Below are 24,565 nucleotides of genomic sequence, written 5' to 3' on the forward strand. Positions count from 1 at the left end.
CCTATTCAGTAACAACCATACTTATTTCCCTATTCAGTAACAACCATACTTCTTTCCCTATTCAGTAACAACAATACTTATTTCCCTATTCAGTAACAACCATACTTCTTTCCATATTCAGTAACAGCCATACTTATTTCCCTATTCAGTAACAGCCGTACTTATTTCCCTATTCAGTAACAACCATACTTCTTTCCCTATTCAGTAACAGCTATACTTATTTCCCTATTCAGTAACAACAGTAACATATTCAGTTTTTCCTATTCAGTAACAACAATACTTATTTCCCTATTCAGTAACAACCATACTTCTTTCCCTATTCAGTAACAGCCATACTTATTTCCCTATTCAGTAACAGCCATACTTATTTCCCTATTCAGTAACAACCATACTTCTTTCCCTATTCAGTAACAGCTATACTTATTTCCCTATTCAGTAACAACCATACTTCTTTACCTATTCAATAACAACAATACTTATTTCTCTATTCAGTAACAACCATACTTCTTTCCCTATTCAATAACAACAATACTTATTACCCTATTCAGTAACAGCCATACTTCTTTCTTTATTCAGTAACAGCCATACTTATTTCCCTATTCAGTAACAGCCATACTTATTTCCATATTCAGTAACAGCCATACTTATTACCCTATTCAGTAACAGCCGTACTTATTTCCCTATTCAGTAACAGCCATACTTCTTTCTCTATTCAGTAACAGCCATACTTATTTCCCTATTCAGTAACAACAATACTTCTTTCCCTATTCAGTAACAACAATACTTATTTCCCTATTCAGTTACAACAATACTTATTTCCCTATTCAGTAACAACGATACTTATTTCCCTATTCAGTAACAACCATACTTTTTTCCCTATTCAGTAACAACAATACTTATTTCCCTTTCCCAACCATACTTCTTTTCCCTATTCAGTAACAACCATACTTCTTTCCCTATTCAGTAACAGCCATACTTATTTCCCTATTCAGTAACAGCCATACTTCTATTCAGTAACAACCATACTTATTTCCCTATTCAGTAACAACCATATTTCCCTATTCAGTAACAACCATACTTCTTTCCCTATTCAGTAACAGCCGTACTTATTTCCCTATTCAGTAACAACCATACTTATTTCCCTATTCAGTAACAACCATACTTCTTTCCCTATTCAGTAACAACAATACTTATTTCCCTATTCAGTAACAACCATACTTCTTTTTCCATATTCAGTAACAGCCATACTTATTTCCCTATTCAGTAACAGCCGTACTTATTTCCCTATTCAGTAACAACCATACTTCTTTCCCTATTCAGTAACAACCATACTTCTTTCCCTATTCAATAACAACAATACTTATTTCCCTATTCAGTAACAACCATACTTCTTTTCCTATTCAGTAACAGCAGTACTTATTTCCCTATTCAGTAACAACCATACTTCTTTCCCTATTCAGTAACAACCATACTTATTTCCCTATTCAGTAACAACCATACTTCTTTCCCTATTCAGTAACAACAATACTTATTTCCCAATTCAGTAACAACCATACTTCTTTCCATATTCAGTAACAGCCATACTTATTTCTCTATTCAGTTACAACCATACTTATTTTCATATTCAGTAACAGCCATACTTATTTCCCTATTCAGTAACAGCCATACTTATTTCCCTATTCAGTAACAGCCATACTTATTTCCCTACTGGGTAACAACCATACTTATTTCCCTATTCAGTAACAGCCATACTTATTTCCCTACTGGGTAACAACCATACTTATTTCACTAGTCAGTATGTTTGTTTTTTTGTTTTTTAATTTCGCGCAAAGCTACACGAGGACAATCTGCGCTAGCCGTTTCTAATTCAGCAAAGTAAAACTAGAGGGAAAGCAGCTAGTCATCACCACCCACCGCCAACTCTTAGGCTACTCTTTTTACCAACGAATAGGGGGATTGACCATCACATTATTATGCCCTCACGGCTGAAAGAGCAAGCATGTTTGGTGCGAGGAGGATTTTAACCCGCGACCCTCAGATTACAATTCGAGTGCCTTAACCACCTGGCCATGCCGGGGCCTTTTAATTAATGGTTGTATATTTTGTAAAAATGGTGGAAATTGTTTGAAAGAATGGAGGAATGGTATAATAAAGCACTTAGCGTAAGCACGTGTTTCAGTTGAATATTTGGTTTAAGATGATAAATATGCAACACCCGATAGTTTTTAACCACCTGGCCATCCCGGGGCCTTTTAATTAATAGTTGTATATTTTGTAAAAATGTTGGGAAATTGTTTGAAAGAATGGAGGAATGGTATAATAAAGCACTTACCGTAAGCACGTGTTTTAGTTGAATATTTGGTTTAAGATGATAGATATGCAACACCCGATAGTTTTTACTATCACTATCTGGAAGTTTTTTTTTTTTTTTTTTAAATAAGTGTTTAAATAAACATACTTAATATTCTTAATGAGCTGACAAACTGGTGGCAAATAAATTATTGTCATTTCTCTGAACACAGAAAAATATTATACCAAAACACAAAGTAAAAGGGGCTGACTCTTAAATTATCATTTTCTGGCGGATGTAGTAAAGAATAAGCGAGTAATATTTGTAATATTGTACAGCGTATTCATAGATTACTGACTGGCCCACGTACTTAACTGAATAGAACAGTGACACTAGTTTAAATGAAGCTGTGTGTTTTATAAGGTAAAGGTGCTGGCTGTGGCAAGGCTTTAGGAGCCTATTACGTGGTAACCATTACTTCAGCGATGCTAGCATGTGTATGGACAAGAGGCTGGTTTACGCCTGAATATCGTTTGAACCAAAGAACGAACTGGTGGTAACGAGCACTAAAGGCACCATTAACAAATATGAGGTGATAGAGTTCATTGTACCGCAAACCTAACCTGTCTATATAACGTAGTTTTTATTTTACAGAATTAATGAAATGTCTCTAGACATTCTGGATACCTTGCAGGCCTTGATTATATATAAATTATCGTTCTACAAATGATTACTACAGAAGCAAAATACAGAAAATATATGATGGATTATTATGTAATTTATTTCGTAAAGAGAAACCAGCATATCTGTTTATTATTTTAGTTTCAACAATATGCTGATCTAACAATATAAAAACAAATAAACTTTCCATCGTGGCCAATAAGCTCATTCGACGACGAAACGTAACGGATAATCTTTACTCTTCAAAAAAAAGAAACGCAAAAGGCAAAATTTGAGACATATTGTTAACAAGTTTATTCCGGGTAGTTCTGTATGACATGTGTGAAACTTTGCACATTCACTGCTGAACATCCAAAGTCTGCGAAGGCGAAGTCCACGCTTACTAGTTGACGTTTAACGTCACTCAACGTCAATAACGAGTATGACCCCCGTGAGCATCAATAACTGCTTGGCATCTCCTGCCCATGGAAGCGATGAGATGACGAATCCCATCCTGTGGAATGGCTGTCCACTCAGCCTGCAAAGCTGTTGCAAGGTGAGGTAGAGTCTGCGGTTGAGGTTGTCGCCGTCGCAGACGTCGGTCCAACTCGTCCCAAAGATGTTCGATGGGGTTTAAATCTGGTTATCTGGAGGGCCAGGGAAGAACGTTGATGTTGTGGTGTCTTAAGAAGACAGTGGTGAGAGGGTTGTGTGAGGACGGGCGTTGTCATGTTGAAAAACGTCGTTGACGTTCACTATGATGGGTTGCACATGGGGCCTAAGAATCTCGTAGACGGTTGCGTACGGTCTGATCGGAAATCCTACGCAGCCATGGTATGGTTGAGGCAGTAGACGTCGCAGTGGTAGTCCTATCCCGAAGGTGACGTAACCGAATGTAGCGATCTTGTGCGGGCGTGGTCACACGAGGTCTGCCAGATCGTGGACGGTCACGAGTTGATCCATGTTGTTGGTGACGATTCAATAGCCTTGTGATGGTGCTTGGGTGGACATTCACAGCTCTGGCAACATCTGATCGAGATTCGCCTGCTTCCAAGCGACCAATAGCGTTGTTGCGTTGTGCTTCAGTCAGTCTTGGCGTAACTGTATTGCGTGTCGGTGGCTTAACACTGAGCTATGGAAATCGAGAACCCGTCACTTTTATAGGGATTTTGCACATATTGCACTTGCAGAACATGCAGATCTCTCAAACAAATTTATTGGACACGAATGCGATTTGGCGAAAAATCCGATGTTTTCCTCCGTTTTCAAAGTTCACAACGTTTATTGTCATTTTGGTCTGACAGTCAGTGCCTTAACACGTGTAACATCACATACTCTGAGCTTGTAACGTTATTACATATATTTCTCTTTAAAATAATAAAGATATCCCTTTTGCGTTTCTTGTTTTGAAGGATATATATAAGTACATTGTTGTAATATCTATTTAGGGTTAACATTTTGATATGTACAAAAAATTAAAACACATTTTTTAAAATTTCATTAAGTGGTTATTTAATTATCTAAGCTACTACTACTAATTATAAAGGTACACACTTTGGAAGACACGAAATATTCGAAAGATTATTATAAAATTTATGCGTAAACAGAAAGCAACGTTTCCTTTGGTTTGTTTCGAATTTCGCGCAAAGCTACACGAGGGCTATCTGTGCTAGCCGTCCCTAATTTAGTAGTGTAAGACTAGAGGGAAGGCAGCTAGTCATCACCACCCACCGTCAACTCTTGGGCTACTGTTTTACCAGTGGGATTCACCGTAATATTATAACGCCCTTACGGCTGAAAGGACGATCAGGTTGGGTGCGACGGGGATAAGAACCCGTGACCCTCATATTACGAGCCGCCACCGGTTGGGCGAGTCTGAAGAGTGCGGTCAGGAGGTCGGGCAAGGGAAGGTACCCTATGTCGGAGCTGCACGTTCCGTCGATGGCGTTACAGCCAGCCCGTCCGAACGGACGCGCCACCCAACCGAGGTTACTGTAGGCCCTGTGCGGGCCTGGCCGTGCCTTCCCGTAAAACGTGGAGCGGCAAGGAGTCTAACATGTGCGCAAGTCATTGGGTCTTGTACAGGCCCAAAGGCGCAATGAAAGTGAAGGTCGGCCGGGCTGCCGACTTCGTTGGGATCCTCGCCTTCGTCCGAAGGCGGGGCGCACCAACGGCCCGTCCATGCCGCGAAGTCGGCGGGGCGGAGTGAGATTAGTAGCAAATACTCAAGTGAGAACCTTGAGGACTGAGGTGGAGAAGGGTTCCATGTGAACATTTTTTTTTTTTTTTTGGCGCGATCTGCTCCGAGGACAGTGTCAGGCGGGGAGTTTGACTTTTTTTATACCATTCGTGCCCCCTACGTTTGAGGGCGACCCTAGACGGCGGTCGAAGTCCCCTCCCGGGGAATCGACCTCGTCGAAGAAGCCCTTTGAAAGAAAGCATCCGACGGGTACGTAGGCAGATGGTACCCGTTGCTATTCGATACCGAACCACACGGTGAAATGTGGGGGCACCAAATCGTCCTAATCGATCGTCAGACCTTGGTATAGGGGCGAAAGACTAATCGAACCATCTAGTAGCTGGTTCCCTCCGAAGTTTCCCTCAGGATAGCTGGTGCTCGATCAGTCTCATCCGGTAAAGCGAATGATTAGAGGCCTTGGGGCCGAAACGACCTCAACCTATTCTCAAACTTTAAAGGGGTTAAAAGTCCGGCTTGCTCGACTGAAGCCCGGACGTTCGGATGTGAGTGCCCAGTGGGCCATTTTTGGTAAGCAGAACTGGCGCTGTGGGATGAACCAAAAGCCGGGTTAAGGCGCCCGATGCAAGACGCCCATGAGATCGCAGCCACTACTGCAGACCAAACCTATCTGTGCCAGCCATGGAACACTGAATTTAAAGTAAGTTGTTCCCCAACGAAAAGTCCAGTCAATCTTTATTCTGTATTCCTCAGGGGCGTCGACCCATCAATTCAACCAGAAGAAATTAGACAAACCATAGAACCCCAAATGCAAGCCAAGGTATACGCAGTTCATCGAATTTATTCTAAGAACAGTAATCATCCCACACACTTCATGAAGATAGTGACAACATCGAAGTACAGTGCCGACTGTATTTTACGAGATGGCTGCTATTATCATATATTTCATTTTAGAGCCGAACGCCCACATCGACGACCACTCAAGAATGGTTCAAACCAAGCACCCAGATATCGTAAACAACCAACGGAAATCTTCCAACAGGAAAATACCAAAATACCGCCGATTCCAGACCGTATTAGAAGAAACACGAAGACGGATTCAGACAACCCGACTCAGAAGAAGACAACACCCATTGTTGGCAACACGCCAAGTTGCAGTAGTTCAAGAAAGAAAAAGGACAGTTCCTGCCAGACTTCAATCCCAGTTCCACAGAACTCAACAACCAGCCAGACTCAAACCATTACGAAGATAACCATCGACGCGACAACACAAACTGAAAACAATCTACCTCCACGCAGAAAACTCAAACCAAAATCTCGAGAAGAAACAAAGCATCACAGACCAGCGAAGAACAACTCACCGAAGAACAGCCAGTAGTTCCACCACCAAGGCCACGTTTCTCAGTTGCACCAATGGGCTTCAAGTGTGGAAACAAGTTCATGATGAAGTTGCCACCCGATCTACAAGACTGCAGCTAACAGTTTTCACGTACACCATCAACGTAGTTCATCAGTTTTTTTGTTTGTTTTTTTATTAATTTTGTGTTTTTTTTTTTTTTTTTTCTTTCCCAGCTACTTCCGGGCACGGTCTGGGTAGACTATTCGGCGCCCAGGCCGTGAAAGTGGGTTTTCTCGGGGTACTCCCGTTTCCCCCCACAGCAAAATCTCTGGCATCGGACCTGTAGGTCCCAGCCTCATTCTGAAAAAGGCCGTTTACCCAGTCAAGGGTATCTAATCAATTACAGTAAATTTTAAAAAACCAATTCGCCAGCCGCCAGGGTTCTCCATCCTCGAGCTAAAGTCTGGCTCACTTCACTTTCGCTGCTTTCGTCCAGTTCTCCCGTCCTTCCTCTCACTCACAAATATTTTTGAAATGTTAAAAATAAAGTAAAAACTCCATGGATATTTTAAAACATTTCTCACGTAAGGGGACGAAGAGGAACTATAAAGTTCCTGAACACCCCAGTTGGAGAGAGAACTCTTCCGATTTCTCTCTCTCTAAACTGAACCCCTGCCACGTTAGTTTACGTTAGTTTACGTTATTACGAGTCGAACGTCTTAACCCACCTGGCCATGCCGGGCCCAAATGTTTGGAAATTATCACATTTTTTTAATCGATAAGCCCATTCCAAAGTGGCATCTAGCAATATATATAATAAAAATACTAACATATAGAACAATTATACCTTTCGGCAAACTTCCAATCGTATTATAATGTTGTTCTTTTTATTAGTACTGCTTATATTTATGTTATTTTTTTTCTCACATCCGACAAAAACACCGTTTCTTTGAAAGTTTAATAAATTTATCAACACGAAAATTACGTTAAATTATAGTAAAAATCAAGATACTTAACAATAAGGCCCGGCATGACCAAGCGTGTTAAAGCGTTCGAGTTGTATTCCGACGGTCGCGGGTTCGAGTCCCGGTCGCACCAAACATGCTCGCCCTTTCAGCCGTGGGGGCGTTATAATGTTAGGTCAATCCCACTATTCGTTGGTAAAAGAGTAACCCAAGAGTTGGCGGCGGGTGGTGATGACTAGCTGCCTTCCCTCTAGTCTTACACTGCTAAATTAGGGACGGCTAGCGCAGATAGCCCTCGAGTAGCTTTGCGCGAAATTCAAAACAAACAAAGAATACTTAACAATAATCAAGCTGGACAATAAATGTTGCTGGAGAAAATCCAGGTAATTGTGGGTAATTCGATAATTTCAGAAATGTAGTCAGAATTTGTTTGTAATCGCTAGATTTTGAGATTTTTAATCAGCAATATTCCCATACAAACGAGTCACCCTCTGCGGTCGTCTTTCCACCAATTATAATCAAGATCCTACCCTGAAAAGACAACAGCTCCTTCCTAGGAGCTGTCCGTCTCCTGAGAAACTTCATTCCTTAACAGTTAACTGGAATTCACACTTATCACTCTTGTGTCACCATCTTCATATCAGGTGTGTTTTTAATAACTTCATTGTACCAGGACATTGGTGAAGGACTGAAGGAGTGGTGCCTTACCAATGAAAGTGAGTTTTCTCAGGATGCTCCCGTTTTCCCCTACATCTAATTCTTATTGCATAGGATTTATTCATCTCCTCCGTCCTGAAGGACCATAAGCGTAAGATTAGCTGTTTGTTTGAATTTGAGCTTTGAGTCCCCAATCCTATAAAACAAACATTAATTCAGTTATTTAAGTAGTAAATTCATCACCAAGATCCTAACTTCTATCTTAACCACGAGTGAAGCGAATGGGAGTAGCTGTTTCCGAGCATCCCCGAGTGTCTTCCAAGGTTGCCTCTCACTCACTCAGTTGGTCACTTCGCCACGTTCCGCACACAGTCAAAACAGAGTCTTATATTTTTCTTCACATCATACACAATATAATCAAATTTCACAAAACTATGTTTTTTAAAAAAAATCTTTTAACTTCTGGTTTAATAAACATAAATGTTTTTAAAGTTTTTATAAAACATTTGAAATGCTGGCTGCCTTCAGTTCAAGTAAAGTCTGAAAGTGCAGAAAACGCTTAAACACTTTCTGCTACATCTGTGGAAAATATGTTACAGTTTCACGAAGGAAAACATTCATATAAGGTAAAGATACCTAAATACCACACTTTTTGGAGCAAAGTTGATGAACAAGAACGTTTTTGGGTACCATATATATGTGTGTGTGTGTGTGTTGTACCAGTTGAACGTCTAACCTGACATAGTGGCTGAATATAAATAGAGCATACATGCCACTCGTAGTTCTCATGATACGACATAATCCCAAATATAATGCGACTGTTATTTTAGCGTAACTTCTGTTAGTGAATTATTTATTCATACTATTGTAATAAGAGCAGAAAAAAGTACTTTGTCTTGTCAATTGGATTCTAAATTAACTGAATTAGCCTAAATGTACTATTGACAAAAAGAACTATTTAGAGTTTGAAATATAACTGTGATAACTACTGCATAAGGATTTTTGGTACGTAGTTTAACTTATTTTGAAAACATTATTTTAAAACAAGTGGAGGGTGTGCTGTCTGTTTATTATTCAAATTTATCGCCAACACGTCACAGGCATCTACTGTAAAAGAATTCTCGGAGCACTCGTATACATAAAACCGTGACAATGAATGTTATATCTAACAAGATTGTTTTGAACTTCGTGCAAAGCTACACGAGGGGTATCTGCGCTAGCCATCTCTAATTTAGCAGTTGTAAGACTAGAGGGAAGGCAGCTAGTCATCGCCACCCACCGCCAACTCTTGGGCTACTCTTTTACCAATGAATAGTAGGATTTACCGTCACATTATAACGCCCCCACGGCTGAAAGGGCGCGCATATTTGGTGTGACTGGGTCTCGAACCCACGACTTTCGGATTACGAGTCGAGTGCCTTAACCACCTGACCCTGCCGGTCACAGTCAATAGTATTATGTCATGCATAATTGAATATGAATGTAACTGAGGCTGAATTATCTAAGACAGACATAGATCATTTGTGTTTCTAAAATATAACTAAATAAATATTAACGTTTATTATAAATATAACAAATATCAAATTTGTTTTTCGTGCTTTTCTGTTTTATTTCATTACTTTTAACAAACAAAAAATAACAATGAAAGAACGTGTGTGGCGTCGTCATATGCTGTGTACATTATTACATTGTTACGATGATCGGAGTAGATAGGCCTGTCTGCTCCATACTGTATGAGCCGCATGTCATGCATGTATTTGTTTTGTTGTTAAACGTAAACCATCGTCCAAAAGGAGGTAAAACCATGAAGGCCTAAAACAGCAAGTTAAGACTTTTTTTTTACAGGGGCTCCTGAGGAAGCATGCATTGACAAGTTGACAAGCCCAGAAATAATCCATTCGTAAGAAACTGTGATGAACACCAAAATGCCGCTAACGAAAAGGGTTGTCCAGTTTAATATAGCGGTCCTGGAGATAATCAAAGACTGTTTGATAATATAGATCATCTAGTCAATGCAATGATGTCAGAGGGTGAAATTCAAGTTGTACCTTCAGTTACTGATGCGCAAAGATATCACTTGCTGAAAAGTCACGTGGAAACAAATACGGCACACAGTGTATGTTGATGGCCTCAGCCTTTATTTAGTTCAATTACAATAAAGGGAAGAGTCCAATACATATGGATACAATAAAGGGAAGAGTCCAATACATATGGATTGATTACAGCTACGAATTTGTCGGTATTATTTAAACTCAATGTTTTTTATTTGCTAAAAATAAACATATATAGAACACGGTCGTTTAGTGAATCAGCCGTGTACCAAGTGGACCTGACGTTCGAATGCGTTTCAAACTCACAGATCGTACCGCATTTTGGGGCTGTTGTTGATTTGGAGACGTTTATAAATGTTACTGATGAAAAACAAGTATACGAACCAGAATTCATGTGTAAGAACAAAGAGGATCTCATTAAGAAAATTAAACTGGTTATGACTTGTATTATTGAGAAAATGATATTTTGTAAGAATTAATTATGGCGCTTAGAGGAGATTCAGAAAATGTGAACCAGGAAGAAATTCTCATTAACTTTAGGATTGCTGAGAATTTCTTCTGATGTCACACCTGAATAAACCTGCACATACGAATACAACGTACTTGTGACCGTTGGTCCAGAATAGAATAATTTTGATAATTGGAAAATAAATCAGTCAGCCAGAAATTGTTAGGAGAATTCGAAAGACCAAATTATTCTCTGTTTTGACGGATAAAGTAACGACCTAGAATGAAGACTAAATATTAATCACTTCCAGGTTTGTTGTTAGTGTTAGTCGTTTGTGACCTAGAATGAAGACTAAATATTAATCAGTTCCAGGTTTGTTGTTAGTGTTAGTTGTTTGTGACCTAGAATGAAGACTAAATATTGATCAGTTCCAGGTTTGTTGTTAGTGTTAGTTGTTTGTGACCTAGAATGAAGACTAAATAATAATCAATTCCAGGTTTGTTGTTAGTGTCAGTTGTTTGTGGCCTAGAATGAAGACTAAATATTGATCAGTTCCAGGTTTCTTCTTAGTATTAGTTGTTTGTGACCTAGAATGAAGACGAAATATTAATCAGTTCCAGGTTTGTTGTTAGTGTTAGTTGTTTGTGGCCTTGAATGAAGACTAAATATTGATCAGTTCCATGTTTGTTGTTAGTGTCAGTTGTTTGTCGCCTAGAATGAAGACTAAATATTAATCAGTTCCAGGTTTGTTGTTAGTGTTAGTTGTTTGTGACCTAGAATGAAGACTAAATATTAATCAGTTCCAGGTTTGTTGTTAGTGTTAGTTGTTTGTGACCTAGAATGAAGACTAAATATTAATCAGTTCCAGGTTTGTTGTTAGTGTTAGTTGTTTGTGGGAAGACCTCGTCAGTTTAATTCCATTAACTGGAGCTATAAAAGTGATCGCACATTTCATTTTAAAATTACTGGGTGAGTTAGTGATCCAAATACACTAGATAAGAGGCCGGGAATATGAATATGGGGCAGTGAGAGTAGTGTTTCGTTTAGCAGTGTCCACTACAATAGTTATGTTTTAACTTTAGTGAACGTGCAACCTTGTGGACTTATCCACGTAATAAACTTGACAAATTGAAAGATCAGTCTATGTTTGTTAACAAGTGCCCAAAACGTAAAGCATCGCTGAAAAACGTGGTCGAAACACATGTTCCATTTAATTGTTTGTTTGTAGTTAAGTGCAAAGCTACAAAAAGGGCTATCTGTGCTCTGCCCATTGTGGGCATTGCGACCCGATTTCTAGCGGCATACGTTCACTTGCGTTTCGTTTAATAGCTCGAGAAGGAAACCAGTATTGAAGATAAGTACAGCTGGAACGGCTGTAAGCCACGAGGCGTACAAGCATTTTTATCAGTCGTATTATAACATAACAAAATACCTGGAGATCACTGTTTGTGTGTCTTGGATGAAGAACCTAACCAATTTCTGGATGAAACTTGTAACTGTAATTGTAGCAACAAGTCTCTTGTTACATTCACATTCCTGGTAGCTTACAAACATCTCTCTCGATTGGACAGTTTTACTACAGAAAGACACCAAACATGCTCGCCCTTTCAGCCGTAAGGGCGTTATAACATGACGGTGAATCCCAGTATTCGTTGGTTAAAGATTAGCTCAAGAGTTGGCGGTGGGTGGTGATGACAAGTTGTCTTCCTCCTAGTCTTACACTGGGACGGCCAGCTGGTGTAGTTTTGCGCGAAAGTCAAAAACAAACAAACAGAAAGAGGCCGATAACACATCTGAGACAACTTTATTAGCGGAAGATATAAAGGAAGAGTATACACTAATACGTGCTGATACGTTTGGCCTCACAGTTGAGGGTCTACAGGTCGACATGAGAGATGCTAAGCGACAGATTCACCGAGATAATGTGACCGGAGAAACTCATACAAACCATTACTTCACGATTAATGTTCTTCCATCCCTTGACCTCCCAATGGGCCCGGCATGGCCAAGCGTGTTAAGGCGTGCGACTCGTAATTTGAGGGTCGCGGGTTCGCATCCCGGTCGCGCCAAACATGCTCGCCCTTTCAGCCGTGGTGGCGTTATAATGTGACGGTCAATCCCACTATTCATTGGTAAAAAAGTAGCCCAAGAGTTGGCTGTGGGTGGTGATGACTAGCTGCCTTCCCTCTAGTCTTACACTGCTAAATTAGGGACGGCTAGCACAGATAGCCCTCGAGTAGCTTTGTGCGAAATTCAAAACAAACAAACAAAGAAAACCTCCCAATGACAAAACCAAATACACAGTTATCCGAGTCAATCTGAATAATGTTAAAACAACTGGTACTTGTGCCAAGTAATTTTAAAAGACTGTACACACAATGAAATTAGCAAATAGAAGGGTTCGGATTTGAGAAAGAAATACAACAAAAACCGTCATAGTTACGGATCATTGTGAGGAGACCCAAATATTCAGAGTTTGCTAAAAATTTCCTGTGGTTATACCTGTTACCTCCTGCCAACCTGAAGGCAGTTTTAGTGCCTTGCGATGTTCCTTGGGCAAAGAAAACCTAAGTGCATTAGCACCCGTGCGTATTCACTACGACCGAAACATTGGTACTACAATTGTTGTAAAGACATCCAAGAATGATTGAGAACGTACTGGATTAACTATTAACCACAAACTCACGATTTTTTCAATTGACTTTGTCGTTTATTTTGCCTATACATGTACACTATTCTCGTAATTAGAGAAAATTAAATAGCATGTAACTAATTTTCTTCTCCATTTTAATAACTATGCATGGAGTTTTCAAACTTTTCCGCTCTCTGAAATAATAATAGAATTTATCTATTGGTTTGTTTTGAATTTTGCGCAAAGCTACACGAGGGCTATCTGCGCTAGCCGTCCCTAATTTAGCAGTGTAAGACTAGAGAGAAGGCAGCTAGTTATCAACACCCACCGCCAACTCTTGGGCTACTCTTTTACCGAAGAATAGTGAAATTGACAGTCACATTATAACGCTCCCACGGCTGAAAGGGCGGGCATGTTCGGTATAACGGGGATTCAAACCCTCGGATTACGAGTCGAGTGCTTTAATCATCTAACCATACTTGGCCTATATAAACTCTCTTTAACTCTTACTATATGACCAAATAATACTTACTGTTATAAGCAAATATTTCATTGTGTTAGTGGTTGAAATTAAATTAATATTTTTTGTCTAGAACCTCTTAAATAGCCAAAGAGATGGAGAAAATTTGGTTGTACCATCAGCACGTGATCATAAAATAAAGAAACCAAAACCAAATATGAAGACTTGAAAGGTCCAATGAGAAGTTCTCTTTCACCAGTTCACAATGACGTTCGCTCGTTGTAGACAACAACAGTTTCGTTATCCTCTGAAGACGACGTGTCTTTCTGTTTCAGATGTGGAAAAGAAACCATGCTTCTGTTAAGGGCTATGGCGGCAGCACTGTCGTTTCTCATCCGATTTTTTCTCTTCTTGGTAAAGATCACCTGACGTAATAAAAATAAGTCATAAAATTAGTAAAGCGAACACAAATAACATTTCTATGCTATTTTATGTGTGTTTCCAGGCTCACTCACGTAAAGTGTTGCTTACGAGAGAACGTAAACCCAGTGTAATTTTTAGTTGCACATCTGGTTTATGTTTTGGAAACTTAAGAACTTATAAACTGTCTTACTCTTGATCAGTCTTATTATACTATAACACAGCTTTATACTATGGTAAACGTATTTTACAATATAAATTATAAATTACGGATGTAATAACACAACATTTCAGGTTTTAACCATTAAAATTGGTTTTGGAATGAAGTTCATATAACCATAAAGGTGTCAACTAATATACTCATAATCTGAGGATTCACTAAACATAAAATATTTTTTGATATAAGAAAAAGCTTTACAGCAAAGTATGATAGATTATAAATCAAACAAAATATTAAACCTCAAAATCATTTAGTGAAAGCCCGGCATGGCTAGGTGGTTAAGGCGTTCGACTCGTAAGCTAAAGGTCGCGGGTTCGAATCTCCGTTGCACCAAATGTGCTCCTCCTTTCAGCCGCGGGGGTGTTATAATGTGATGGTCAATCTCACTATTCGTTGGTAAAAGAGGAGCCCAAGAGTTGGCGGTGGATGTTGATAACTAGCTGCCTTCACTCTAGTCTTACATTGCTAAATTAGGGACGGCTAACGCAGATAGCCCTCGTGCAGCTTTACGCGAAATTCAAAACAAACCAGATATTGAGACAGGATAATTGTTATTTTCACAGTGTAAAATATAGTCATGTAGCTCTTTTCTAATTGAAATATTTAAATTGTACAACGACATGTTTTTGTATTAAACTTTGCAACACAATAGTAACAACTGAATCGTATAAATCGTGGTACTTTGAAATCATTATAACATAATCTAATTTTTTGGAACAATATCTCTAAGCTAAATAAAAATAATGAATTATAAACATACTTATCAAGCCTTTTCGTAAACTTAATTAAACTTACTGTCTCTACAACATCAGAAGTGAACCCATTCCAAAAGCCAACAACTCTGTATTATTTCAAGATGACTCTAACCCTGTTATAATTTATGTTTTTCTCTACTATTCTCACTGTTGAATACGAAAAGATGATGCATTATTATTATCAATTCCTTTTACAATCTTTAACATTTCAATGAGATAACCACTAACTTCTTTTTCAAACAAAATCAATTTGAAAGATTTCAACCTCTCTTGATATGACAACCCCTTCCATTGCAGGCTCCATTCTAGTAACCCTTCTTTGAATCCTTTCCTAAGAAGCCGAAGATGTAACAGAATGTTCTAAATGTGGCCTAACCAGTAGCTTATACAATGAAATTATAACATCTTTAGGCTTGTATTCAATGTTTTTCTGGACACAGCCTAAATTCCTATTTGCCGTACCACTAGCAACAGCATTCTGCTTGGATGGCCTTATGGACTGATCAACTTTTACACCAGGAACTCTTTCTTTCGTAACACTGTTGAGGTTATTCCAATCCAAATTACACTTGTAATTCAAATTATGGTAGCCCATATGAACTATCTTGCATTTCTTATAATTGAAATCCATCTGTTAATTATTTACCCAATTCACTAAATGATCCAAATCCTTTCGTAAATAAGCAGCATCCTCTTAACAACTAGAAACATCCAAGACCTTGATATCATCTGCAATTTTAAATAATTTTTTCACTATTCCTTCATCAATGTCATTGATGTAAATAAAAAAGAACAAATGTTTTAAAACTGAGCCCTGAGGAACCCTACTTGCGGCATAAATACACTTTGACTGAACTCCATTTTTAACAACCCTCTGTTTTCTTCCATCCATCCACTCTTCTATCTAATTTTCTAACTTATCTCACACGCTGATTAAGATAAGGTTTTTACAAGTCTTCTACATGACACCTTGTTAAATGCATTCTTTAAATCTAGATATATCAAAATCTATATTACAGTCATTTACCTAAACAGTAACCTTGTCAAAGAATGTAAAAAGCTTTGTAGTTCAAGATTTCCCCTCCGTGACACCATTTTAACCATCCAATAAAATTCTAAACTTTGTTAAATGACTAAGCATCTCTTAACAGACCTTCTAAAGTTTTCCCACATCTAATGTAAGACTAATAGGTCTTTAACTGCTGGGACAAATTTTATTACCTCCCTCGAAAAAAGGGAATTATATTAGCTAACTTCCAGTCTTCTAGTACCTGCCCACTATTCAAGGACTGACAAAAGAAATAGTAGCAAGTGGCTTACATATCCAATCTTCAACCTCCTTCAAACCCTTTGGGAAAATATTATCTGGCCCAGAAGCCTTATCATGTAGAATTCTGTTTAAATTTCCATTGGTAAAAACCGAAGAAAAAGTAAAATTTAAAACACAGCTATATCATAATCACCAAATATAAGTGTTCGTTTATCATCTCTACACCAATTCTAACATCTTGTTCACACTTAATGTATTTAAAGAAATCCTTACTGTTAATTTTTACATTTTCAGACAACTTTTCTAATACATTTGGTGTCAATCTCCTGTTTCACCAACTTTTCTAATACATTTGGTGTTAATTTCCTGTTTCACCAACTTTTCTAATACATTTGGGTCAATCTCCTGTTTCACCAGTTTGGTGTCAATCTCCTGTTTCACCACCTTAGTGTCAATCTCCTGTTTCACCACCTTGGTGTCAATCTCTTGTTTCACCAGCTTGGTGTCAATTTCCTGTTTCACTAACTTGGTGTCAATCTCCTGTTTCACCAGCTTGGTGTCAATCTCCTGTTTCACCAGCTTGGTGTCAATCTCCTGTTTCACTAACTTGGTGTCAATCTCCTGTTTCACCACCTTGGTGTCAATCTCCTGTTTCACTAACTTGATGTCAATCTCCTGTTTCACCACCTTGGTGTCAATCTTCTGTTTCACCAGCTTGGTGTCAATCTCCTGTTTAACCACCTTGTCAATCTTCTGTTTCACCACCTTGATGTCAATCTTCTGTTTCACCAGCTTGGTGTCAATCTCCTGTTTCACCACCTTGGTGTCAATCTCCTGTTTCACTAACTTGATGTCAATCTCCTGTTTCACCACCTTGGTGTCAATCTCCTGTTTCACTAACTTGGTGTCAATCTCCTGTTTCACCACCTTGGTGTCAATCTTCTGTTTCACTAACTTGATGTCAATCTCCTGTTTCACCACCTTGGTGTCAATCTTCTGTTTCACTAACTTGATGTCAATCTCCTGTTTCACCAGCTTGGTTTCAATCTTCTGTTTCACTAACTTGATGTCAATCTCCTGTTTCACCAGCTTGGTGTCAATTTCTTGTTTCAACAACTTGGTGTGAATCTCCTGTTTCACCAGCTTGGTGTCAATCTCCTGTTTCACTAACTTGATGTCAATCTCCTGTTTCACCAGCTTGGTGTCAATCTCCTGTTTCCCCAGCTTGGTGTCAATCTCCTGTTTCACCAGCTTGGTGTCAATCTCCTGTTTCACTAACTTGGTGTCAATCTCCTGTTCCACCAACTTGCTGTCGATCTCCTGTTTCACCAACTTGCTGTCAATATCCTGTTTCTTGCTTGATTTTCTGTTATCTTCTGTATCTTCTGTCATACCAGTAAACATAAATTTTTCAATTTTATGATGTTTTTCTTTAATTTCATCTTAAACTTTCTGTAAGCCAACCTGGCCTTGCACTTCCAACTACCTTTTTTATTTCTATACGGATTATATTTACTTTGAATATTTTTTAAAAATTATCCCTAAAAAATTCTCCACGTCTTGTCAGTGTATCCAAGTATCTCAGATGCCCAATCAAAGGAGAAAATTCTTGTCACGTTCCTTCCAAATTTGCTTTTTGAATTTTGTAACCAAAATATCATATTCCTTATCTATATATACAACAAAAAATCTAAACTAATACAACAATGATAATTTACACCAATATGTGTCCCAGTTTCTATTGTCATGAATATTTTTGCATTTGAAGTTAACAATAAATATAATATAACGTTGTTTATAGTAGGTTCCTTGATTAACTAGCGAAGAGGGCCATTTTGAACAGTTTTTGTAAAACATCATGGTTTGACTCTAACATTTCCCAACCTATAAGTCTAAATTTAAAATCATCATAATTATGACATGATGACTTCTGGAACAGCTGATAGCTTAATTTCATTGTAAGGTTTCTTGTTAATTTCATCAGTATCATCTGGTGGTCTGTAACAAGTTCCCTTTATATCCACCAATAGAAACCCAAACAGATTCAATTTTCTTATTATTATCTTTAATATTCTCAACTTGAACCAGATGTAACTCACACTTTACATATAAAGCCATTCTTCCACCTCTCTTCAGTACTCTATCCATATTAAATAGTCTTTAACCATGTCATCAAAACCATCTATATTTAACAATGTTTGAGTTATTTCTAGTACAACAAACTCCTAACGCACTGATATCATTTATTTTATTCTATTATACTTGTGGGATCACAATCGTAATAACTAAGCCTATTCTAATAACTATTTCTGTATTCTTTTCCTATGTTAAGCCTTTTCTCTGCCTCTGATAATTTTTACATTTAATTTTTCTGGCTGTCACCACTGTCTAATCGTAGTTTAAAACTTTCCTTACAGATGACTTAATAGCCTTTGCAAACAGGTCAATCCCTACACTATTTAAATGTAAACCATTCATTCCAAGAACCTTTTTTCTTTCACTGAACTAATCCCAGAAGTCCAATCAGCCAATCTGCTCATCATAACATATTAATCGAAGCCTATTATTTAGCCCTAGATTCGTCTCATCTCAACCCCTTGTACTCAGTAATTAGCTCTTCTGACCAACGTTTCACTACATCATTAGCCCCTACAAGCACTACTGTTTCTGCTGGTATTCTTTATTATATCTCCAGCTTTGTCACTTATGTCCTTCACCAGTAAGTAGCATAACACGATTCTTTTTTTTTTCCTCTTTACCCCACAAACTATTTAATTTTATGGATAAATATATATGCTTCATGATGGGAAAATTGTTCTGTTCCAGATTCCAAGAAGTTGCAAAAAACTAGTGTTTTATCATAACTCATGTTAAAGTATGAGCCAACAATGGGCTTGCTTTTCATAGACCACAGATTACTATGGAGTGAACAGTATTGTCCAGCAATAGTTTTACAATAACACTATATCTATACTTCAAACTATTGTGAAATAATATGCCTAACCTGTATAAATCTATTGTACGTCTTTGTGCGATAAAATTATTCGTGTAAGTGTATACCAGAAGTTGTGGTCTTAGTTTTTGTTATTGTGCATTGGCATATAAATATATATACCAGAAGACCACAGTTCTGGTTCAAATTATTGTGCAATAAACATTATATATATATATGTGTGTGTATTGGGTTGTTACAATCAAAAACACGCCGAAACAAAAATAAAAAAAAATAAAAAACGCTATACTAATTGAAATGATCTCAAGGTACAGGATATGATGTGGAATGTGAAATGTACCCTAAGATTTCGAGGCGACTGAAGAAGTAGGACGCACATTGTGGTGGGGATACACCGTCTATCAGTCTTAACCTTTATTCGCCAGTCTTGCATGAAGAAATACAATAAAAGAATAGCAATAGAAAATACAATAATAGATATAAAACTAGAAATTAGGAGAGCGAGATGGGGGTACTCAATCCCACAGTGTCCCACATCTATATCACCCTTCACTGACTACACTGTCTTATTTGTCATTATTGTACAAGAAACATTCGTGTGTAAATATATATATCAGAAGAACACAGTCCTACTTTAGGTTATTGTGTAATAAACATTTACATATCCATATACGTACCAATACGCTGCATTCATATTCAAGATATTTGTATAACAAGCACTCATACATACTTCCCTAAAGAATAATATATACATTATAATGTTGCATCAATGTATATTTATATAACTTTCTACTAAATAATCACAGATTCAACGTTGTCACACCTCTTTACTGTTTTATAAGAGCTCACAGACTCAAGTTGCTAAGACTTACTTCAGTAAACAGTTCACTGTGGTCATCCTCGCTGGACAGTGGTCTTGACTGTGAACGTCCCCATAAAGGAAGGCTCCCAGTTTTTGTAGCTACTCGTTGATTCGTTATAGATAACTTATTAAAGCACTTAGGGTTGTTCAGAACTGTAAAATATCATTTATATCGACACTTCAATAACACTGTTATTAAACATGACTTTATTTAAGTTGAGAACTCAGCTTATCATTGAAGTCAATTGTTTCCTAATTCGTTGTAAAGTTTCACTAATGAATTAATACACAATAGAAGATCAAATGAGTCTATCCTATAACTAAACGTGATTAGGTGACATTAATATTATCGCTGGTTCTCGATACAAAACACGTGATTTTGTTGAAAGTTTAATTGCTACCATAACATGTTTTTATTTACTGGAACATGATTTATATAACATGGACAATCCTTATTTACAGTGAAATTAGATCTTTATTAGAGGAAAATAATTATAAATTATTATGACATATTTTTATAACACAATATGTTACACTTCAGATGTCTAATATCAAGTGTTACTACTCACTGTAATGGATCAACACATTTATTTTCCAACCATCACACATTACAACATACATAACACGACAATGCACAGATTAAACTACGAAATACTGTAACAGTCTCAGCATATAATCCATGAATTGTAACATATGTATATATAAATGGTAATCTGCCAGCAAGAAACAGAAGCTTACCAGATTAACCTAAGTGTTAGTTCAACTATGAACATGTGGTAACAAATAAATGTTATTTAATCGATCATACACAACAAGTCAACTATCAACACGTGATAAGAAACAAGTGTTATCTGATGTATCATACACACTTGGTAACTATGAACACGTGATAACAAACAAGTGTTATCTGATGTTTCAGACATACTTGGTATCTATAAACACGTGGTAACAAACAAGTGTTATCTGATGTATCAAACATACTTGGTAACTATGAACACGTGATAACAAACAAGTGTTATCTGATGTTTCAGACATACTTGGTATCTATGAACACGTGATAACAAACAAGTGTTATCTGATGTATCAAACATACTTGGTAACTATGAACACGTGATAACAAACAAGTGTTATCTGATGTATCAAACATACTTGGTAACTATGAACACGTGATAACAAACAAGTGTTATCTGATGTATCAAACATACTTGGTTAACTATGAACACGTGATAACAAACAAGTGTTATCTGATGTATCAAACATACTTGGTAACTATGAACATGTGGTAACAAATAAATGTTATTTAATCGATCATACACAACTAGTCAACTATCAACACGTGATAACAAACAAGTGTTATCTGATGTATCAGACATACTTGGTAACTATGAACACGTGATAACAAACAAGTGTTATCTGATGTATCAGACATACTTGGTATCTATAAACACGTGGTAACAAACAAGTGTTATCTGATGTATCAAACATACTTGGTAACTATGAACACGTGGTAACAAACAAGTGTTATCTGATGTATCATACACACTTGGTAACTATGAACACGTGATAACAAACAAGTGTTATCTGATGTATCAAACATACTTGGTAACTATGAACACGTGGTAACAAACAGGTGTTATCTGATGTATTAAACATACTTGGTGAACTTTGGACACGTGGTAACAAACAGGTGTTGTCCAGTATAGCATGCTTTAATAGTCCAACTATAATCATAAGATATTAAATATATATTGTCTGGTGTAGCAAACTAGGCGAAATACCGTAACATTATTAACACTCCTAAACTAATATAGGTTACTGTGCAGAGTTTTAAAAGGACTAATAAATTCCCTAGGTATAAACACATGACAACAAAGAGACTCTCTTTGGTAAGCACATAAACTCAGTTTTATCAACATATGGTAATCTGCAAGAGCTCTCTATTGTAACATACGTAGTTATTCTAACTGGAAACAGGTGGTAATAAACACGTGTTATCTCGTATATGGTACTTTCTTAATTAGTCTATTCTTACCCTCATAAGATATGCATTCTCCAAAACTTGGTAGACATATTTTACCATGGGTGTTGATGTCAAGTACATAGGAAGGGACAACGCGACTGGTACTTCCACATGTTGAAGATGCTACAGTATTGTGAGGATAGACCTGAAGCCGGCTAAGATGAACTGGAGACATTTGTATAGGCTGGCTGTACGGACGTAATTTTACAGAAAGAGACGTATCGCTCTATAAATCGTAAAATATTTAATGAACTCAGTCAGTATATATATTTTTCCCTTTCTAAGTACCATTCACAGCGGTACTGTATTTAGTACATGACAATGATAGAAATATATTCAGTTCTTGTCAACAATAGAACTATATTTAGTGCTTGTTAACAATAGAATTATATTCAGTTATTTTCAACAATGGAACTATATTCAGTGCTTGTTAACAACAGAAATATGTATTAAATGTTATTGTAATATACTTTTCTCAAATTTATTACTTAATAGGCTATTTACTAGTGCAATATTACAAGTTTGATAGATTTTTGAATCCTAATCAGATGGTTTTATTTTAATTGGCTTTTCTTGTTTAGTTGTTTTCTTGCTTTTTGTTGCTTTTAGTAGGTATCACATGAGCATCAACATTCCTGTTTGTTGACGAACAGAGTGAAGCTGGATTGTTGGATGTCAATAATAGCCAATGAAGTATTTTTATCATCGTGTTAGGTTTCTAGATGAACTCCTAAATACTTTCAATACTTTTACTTCTTTGGGTAAGAAAATAAAGCTAATTATGGTTTCGAGATTCTTTTGTTTTTCCGGATATTCTTTCAAAACAACATGCGTGCTATCCGTAAGAACCGAACTAGTGTTAAACTGACAAACTAGAGAGAAGGCAGCTAATCAACAGTACCTAGGGCTAATTCTTGGGCTAGTCTAATCTAATAATGGGACTTGGCTGTTACACTTATAACGCATCTATGGCACCAAAGCACGGAGTGCGATTTTGCGGTATTAATACGCAAATAAGGTTCTTCAAATTCACAGTCTGGTACGCTCACCACTAAGCTACACCCCACCGACGCTTTGAAGAAAGTACTTGTAATACTCGTATCTTGGGGCTTTGTTAAAATTTTGTTGGATTAATTTTTATCTTCAGTAGAATATCAAAACTTTGTACTAGAAAAGATGAAAAAACTTCACGTTAAAAAAAGAGAAACGTCACCTCTATCTTTCCTTTCACTGGTTCTTCAGGTGAAGACAGATTAAACAGGTCGTCAATTTCAATCACGTGTGTTTCATATTTTTTACTGGAACTGCCTCCTGCAAACACCATAAATTCGCTGCAAGTATAATCAACCAAATCATGGTTATTACACAATCTATCCTGGATACATTTAGAAATTAAATTACTTTGAAAAGAAACACCTGTTTTGTTGAATATTATACTCAATAAAGTTTTGAAATGGGAATGTTTTCGTCAGAACAGAAGTATTTCTATGGTTATATCCTCAAGAGTTAATTTACTGAGGTAGTTTCAGAATGTATTAACACAATGATTATATTAAGTTCTCAACAATATAACTATGTGCAACTTCTTGCAACAATAGAGCTATATTCAGCTTCTGTCAATACTAGAACTATATTCGGTGTTTGTTAACAATAGAACTATATTCAATTTCTGTCAACAGTAGAACTATATTCAGCTTCTGTCAACAATAGAATTATATTCGGTGATTGTTAAAAATAGAACTATATTCGGCGTTTGTTAACAATAAAACTATATTCAACTTCTGCCAACAATAGAATTATATTCGGCGTTTGTTAACAATAAAACTATATTCAACTTCTGCCAACAATAGAATTATATTCGGCGTTTGTTAACAATAAAACTATATATAGCTTCTGTCAACAATAAAAATATATTCAACTTCTGTCAACAATAGAATTATATTCTGTCTTGTCAACAATAGAATTATATTCCATTTTTGTCAAAAATAAAATGATATTCAGCTCCTGTTAACGACACAACTAAATTTAGTGATTGTTAACAATAGAACTATATTAAGTTCTACTCAACAACAGAACTATATTTCATGTTCGTCAACACAGTTAGTTAGTTGCTAAATGAGCTCATAGAAAGATACGGTATTTTTGACATCTACCGGAGATATGGTAAGTTCGAAAAAAGAAATATCCGATCAGAAACGAAGTTATTTTCACTAACTCTATACCGGCAGTAGTTGGTACTAAAACCATCTTAACTAAAAAGGTAAGTGCCTAAAAGTAAGTTTTCTACACTCTTACGTGCCTTTAAAATTTTCTCGACATTGAAAACATATTTGATTTGAAGGTTTTTGGTTCGGAGCATTTGTAGC

General features: G+C 37.0%; 1 protein-coding gene across 1 annotated transcript; it reads right to left on the reverse strand.

The window, feature by feature from the left end:
- Positions 1-13,556: 13,556 nt before the first annotated feature.
- Positions 13,557-23,526, reverse strand: LOC143236682 (uncharacterized). Its single transcript, XM_076475094.1, has 4 exons — positions 23,413-23,526; positions 22,212-22,425; positions 20,190-20,332; positions 13,557-14,124 (listed from the first exon to the last, which is right to left on the reverse strand). Exons 1-4 carry the CDS (start codon positions 23,521-23,523, stop codon positions 13,960-13,962), a joined length of 633 nt encoding a protein of 210 aa, XP_076331209.1. The 5' UTR covers positions 23,524-23,526; the 3' UTR covers positions 13,557-13,959.
- Between the last annotated feature and the right edge of the window lie 1,039 nt (positions 23,527-24,565).

Source organism: Tachypleus tridentatus, chromosome 2, assembly GCF_004210375.1.
Source record: "Tachypleus tridentatus isolate NWPU-2018 chromosome 2, ASM421037v1, whole genome shotgun sequence".
Lineage (NCBI taxonomy): Eukaryota > Metazoa > Arthropoda > Merostomata > Xiphosura > Limulidae > Tachypleus > Tachypleus tridentatus.

Excerpts from the sequence above, each read along its gene's own strand:
- LOC143236682 (XM_076475094.1), bottom strand. The coding sequence starts at position 23,523 with ATGGTGTTTGCAGGAGGCAGTTCCAGTAAAAAATATGAAACACACGTG. Across the intron at positions 20,333-22,211 it reads AGAATGCATATCTTATGAGG|TTCTGAACAACCCTAAGTGC; the intron begins GTAAGAATAGAC and ends GATATTTTACAG. Across the intron at positions 14,125-20,189 it reads ACAGTGAACTGTTTACTGAA|GTGATCTTTACCAAGAAGAG; the intron begins GTAAGTCTTAGC and ends TTATTACGTCAG.